We start from the raw sequence: 5,291 nt of genomic DNA on the forward strand, positions 1-5,291 counted from the left end.
CGAACGTGTTATTTACATAAATAGCACGAGAATTCTGGATCAATCTGAAAAATCTCTATCCCATCCACACACTACTCCTTTCCCCTGCCGAGTGAGTCACGCATACCCCGAAAGGGAAATGGCTTAATGGTATAATAATAATAATATTTAAGGAATTCAAAGTATTTTAGGATTTCAGAATATTCAAGCGTTGTAAAGAATTAGAAATTTTGAAACAATTCAGGATATTGAAGGAATTCGGAGAATTGTAGGAATTTCAGGAATTTCTAATATTCAAAGATACAAGAGAAGTCATGTAATTTAGTGAACTCCAAATAGTGAAGAAATTCAGAAAATTTATAATATTCAAGGTTTTCAGGGCATTGTAAGAATTTCAGAGAATTTCTAATATTCAATGGTTTTAGAGAATTCAGAATATTTAAAGAGCTCAGGGATTTCAGATCGTTTAGTAAATTGAAGTAATTTTAAATAATTAAATAATTCGAGAAAATCAGAAAATTCAAGGATTTCATAGAATTAGGAAGGTTTCAGAGATTTCAGAGCATTTAAAGAATTTTTAATATTTAATGAATACAGGGGATTCAGAGAATTCAAAGAATTTTAGGAATTAGGAATATTCAAGAAGTTCAGATATTTCAGAGCATTTAGATAACTCAGGAATTCTGAGAATTCAAAGAATTTGGTGGAATTCAGAGCATTAAAAGAATTCGAGAAATTCAGAATATTAAAGGATTGCTCTGAATATAAAATTCATAAATTTTAAGAAAGAAATACAAATATTTATTTTTCACTATTTGAAAGTTGTGAATTTTTTATTTTAAAGACCACAAATTTTATGTTATGTTATATGTTATATTATAATTGGAAACTGTGAAACCACACAATTTTGAAAAATTAAACGTAACAGTGTCTATGTTTCGATTATATAAGATTATTCTATTTTGAATGCTTTCAATTCAACATTGATTTTAAACGATTTCAGTTTGGAATTATTCAATGTTGAAGGTTAATGACTAAACTCCCGCTTGTGATTGAAAAATGGTAATCGATTTTAACAATTTAATTATTTTTACTAAAACTAATATCAGAAGTCAAAAAGAGTAAAGGCTTTTTATTTATTCCAAGTATTTCTATTAGTAAAAAATTGAAAAACTTTTAAGCTGAAAAAGAAATTTATAGAAACATAACAAGTAAGACGTCAAATATATTTATCTTTATAATATTAGTTTCCAATGATTAATTTCATTTTTTTTACAATTTCAAAGATTTGAAATTGGTCATAAAGAATTTCATATACTATATTATTTTCGGGTCGACTTAATACATTCGTTATTTAATCTACTAATATCAGAAAGGATTAATAACAAATGAACAGCAATCTCTTTAAATATTTTATATTAAATTTCGCTTCTTTTCTACCATATCGATACTATACGTATCGATATTATCTATGGCAAGTTTATGCTCCATGCACATTGTAAATCCAATCCAAAGATATAAAAAATTAATGGATTTGGAAATCAAAGTTAGATTAAAAAGTGTTCTAGGGAGGATAAAGATCCGAATAAAATGTTTATTCTTTTACAGCAAAATATAAAAAAAAACGTCGGCAATGGACAGAAACAGTTGGCCTAACCGAGGATGCAAAACATATTTAGTGTAAATTTAATATTTATACATTGAAATGCATCTTTATAAATAATTAAAAATTTTTTAATTGCATACTTTAAGTAGTTTGAATTTTCCCGCGAAGAATGACGTACCATGGTTGGCGGCGCACGCACAATGTTTAGAAAGTTCTGTCCGCTGTGTGAGACAGAAATATATGTCTGCACTCTGGTTTTTGCCAGAGGCTCACACGATTTGCAATATCGATATAGGAATATTTTCTTTTAGCGGGTCGCATGTCATGTAAAAGCTAAGGAGTCGGATAGGATGTGATGCAGAAGTTTGTGTTAATTACAGCAGGTTTTTAAAATTTAAAATGGATTTTCTAGCAGTAAATGTTTCAGAACCGTCTACTTCATTTGTTTTTCAGAAAGGTATTTATTGTAAACCGTAAAGTAAATTTAGAACCGTGAAATTAACCTCCAACTTTCCTTCACGGTTTTAGTTAAAATTGTTCAATTTCTGGAAATAAGTATAATTTCTTCTGTTTCTCATATATAAATATCATTCATTAGATTATCCAGATATTAATTGTTTGTTATGACAAAGAGAAACAGTCCAAAAATTGAACTCTAAATTGAGCTTGTTCTATTCTCATAATTATTTTTTGATACGTGGACCAAATGTATTAGGCTTCATATCTGGTGAAACTGAACAATGAACATACTTGATGTTACTATTTTATATATCATTTTATTTTTATTTATTTTACGAAGCATATTAAAATATTCGAGATTGATAGCGTAAATTTTTGCAATATTCTACCTTGAATATCATGTCGTAAGTGATCGTGAGGAATTAAAAAAAATCCAGAGCTTTAAAACATGTCCAATAAAATTCATAATTATGCTCTTATCCAGGGATAAAGAAAACCTGGAATTATGAGGAATTTTTTATATATTTGAAAATCCCTGTGAATTTCACGGATTTTTTTTTAATCGGAATGTTTTCGAGAGCATGCTTAATTTTTTGAAAGTTGCAATTTAAAATTAAATAAGAATGATTCTTCATTTCCAAAAGTAGTTTTATATTACTGTATTTAGTTTTTTGTCTAAATTCATTTTTTTAACTGAAATTTTAACTGTGCTAATTGAATATTCCCTAATTTTAGTCGAAAATTCCTCTCTGGTTGAAAATTAATGTTTTAACTAAAAATTCTACTATTCAATTTTGGGTTTTTTAAGTAAAAATTCGTCTTTTTGGTAGAAATTAATCTTCTTGGTAAAAAAATCGGATTTTTAGATGAAAATTTAATTATTCTAGTTAAAGATTCAGTATTTTAGTTAAAAATTCATCTTTGGTTTAAAATTCAAGTATTCCATTTAAAGATTCATCATGTTAGTATAATTTTTATCTTTTTTGTTTAAAATTCTTCTATTGCAGTTGAAAATCTATATATTTTGTTGAAAATTGGTCTTTGTTTTGCAGAAATTAATCTTCTTGTTTGAAAATTCATATTCTCTTTCGTATTCTCTTTTGTTAAAAAATCATCTTTTTCTTTGAGAATTCATCTATTACAGTTGAAGCAATGTAATTTTTGAAAAAATTTAAAATGATTAAAATTTTTTTCGAATATTTCACATTATGTATCTAAAGAATCTGAAAGATTGCAAATTTTAGAATAGTTCAAAAAATTCTAAAATAATTTAAATCTTAAGATTTCAAAAAATTTCGAACAAACTGTATATTATTCAAGATTTTGAAAAGATAAGCTTTTTGCCAATTTTACCATGTTTCAAGAGAATCAAAAAAAATCTTAAGATTTCTGGAAAAATTTGAAATGATTTTTTATTTTGAAAAAATAATTGTCAAATCTTTCAAAAGATCTTGAAAATTATCAAAATAGGGTCTGGATCATTCTATGGCAATTCCAACCATTTTAAAAGATAGTTAAAAGCTTTAGAAATGTATGCAGACTTAAAAAAGAATTTGGAAAGATTTCAATTACTTTAAAAACCTTCAGAAGGTTTAGAATTTTTTGAAAGGTCCAATCATATTTTTTAAAGTTGTGAAGTTTCGAAACACTTTTTTCAAATGTAAATTTGTAAAAATTTCGAAGAAAGAACCTTTTTAATATTTATCAAAGGTTTCAAGAGAATACAAAACATTTATTACGATTCCTGGCGCCCTGATACCGCCAGGAAACGTTTTTAGAAGGTCTGGCGGCGCCAGGCCGCTTTCTTGTCACACGGAAAATAGTTCTAGTTAAAATTCAAAGAGCTATTTACACAGTTTTCACCATTTAACCCTTAAACAGCCAAAACGCCACTACCGGTACACTGCTTTTCAACGGCCAATAACTAAGACTATTCGACACTAGAAAAAATTGAGACACATATATTTTTATTGCTTAAGATCTCCTCTTTCCGACGGTGCCAATGAAATTTCTCAAAAAATTTACTTATTATCCCAAAATGCAGTTTAAACAAAAAGAAACGTGATTTTTCCTGCCTATCTTTTTTTGAGAACCATTTTCCAAAGCTTTTCGAGTCTGTAATTAATCTGGAATCTCACTAACGGGTGGAATAAATGTCTAAACTTTGAGAATCCATGGTTCAAAGGTCGATTTTTCGTTTTAGTATTTTCATAATGGCGTCTTAATGGCAAAATTTTTGTGAAAATATTCATGAATTTTTTTACAATAAACGATGCGCTTTTCGGAAAAATCATTAAGAATAAAAAGTTTTTGAAATTAAAAATTTTTAGTTTTTGAAAGTTTTTGAAAGTTTTTTCATTAAGAATAAAAAGGGCAGTAAGAGTAAAATGATTCACGAATATTACGTCCGTCTGCCGCAAACAAAGTTTACGTTGCCCAACTATCACCAACTTGGAGGTCGACGAATATCGATAGTCTCTTTTTTTTTATTATTATACAAAGAAAAAGCTCGAGGAAATCCTAGTTCTACTCTCTCTTGAGCAGCTCGTGAACATCTTTTCACTGGGGTTATGGGAGTGATACCACATGCTGTGGAAAGAATAGAGACTTGTTATGAGCCTATTACACTGATAAAATTCATCCCACTGTTGCGATCATGACTTACTTTGTACGATCCTCGCGGATCATTTTTTGCAAATTCATGCTTTTCTTTCACTCTGTCTTTACGGACAGTTCCTGTGGATCGTAAACCACATTTATGCAGGTGGATGAGTAAATCTGGACTGGTAAAGAAATTATCAAAATACAGATGATAATCAGATAATTTTTTTCGTGAAAGGCTATTGAGAAGTGGATTGATCATTTGTAAAACAACTCTGGAGCCAAGTGCACATGCCAATAAATTTATTCCAATGCTTGGATCATTTTTGCCACAATAAACGTCTAAATTGAATAGATTTCCATTGGCTGCACATAAGCCCCAGAGCTTTATCCCATATCGATCAGGCTTGCAAGGCAGATACTGTTTCAAGCTCGTACGACCAAAAAATCGAACCATCATTTCATCAACTGAAAGTGCTGTTGAGAAAAAACGAAATTGTTGAATATTTTGCCGGAATAAATTTAATATTTTACGAACTTTCCGTGCTTTATCTTTATCATTAGCATCCTCAGTATTTGAAAATTTTATTTCTGATTTGATTTCACGAAATCGATTGCGGCTCATTGCTAAAGCTACAGGAGATCA

General features: G+C 28.8%; 1 protein-coding gene across 1 annotated transcript in view; it reads left to right on the forward strand.

Moving 5' to 3' along the window:
- The window catches only part of LOC117179748 (protein kinase C), a 70,866-nt gene that overhangs the window by 57,080 nt on the left and 8,495 nt on the right, over window positions 1-5,291 (forward strand). Inside the window, exon 1 of the mRNA XM_033371817.1 lies at window positions 1,886-2,042. Within this exon, the coding sequence (XP_033227708.1) occupies window positions 1,985-2,042 (58 nt within the window). The 5' untranslated portion in view covers window positions 1,886-1,984. Of the gene's footprint in view, window positions 2,043-5,291 lie in introns of the transcript that reaches the window.

The sequence above is a fragment of the Belonocnema kinseyi genome, chromosome 9 (assembly GCF_010883055.1).
Source record: "Belonocnema kinseyi isolate 2016_QV_RU_SX_M_011 chromosome 9, B_treatae_v1, whole genome shotgun sequence".
NCBI lineage: Eukaryota > Metazoa > Arthropoda > Insecta > Hymenoptera > Cynipidae > Belonocnema > Belonocnema kinseyi.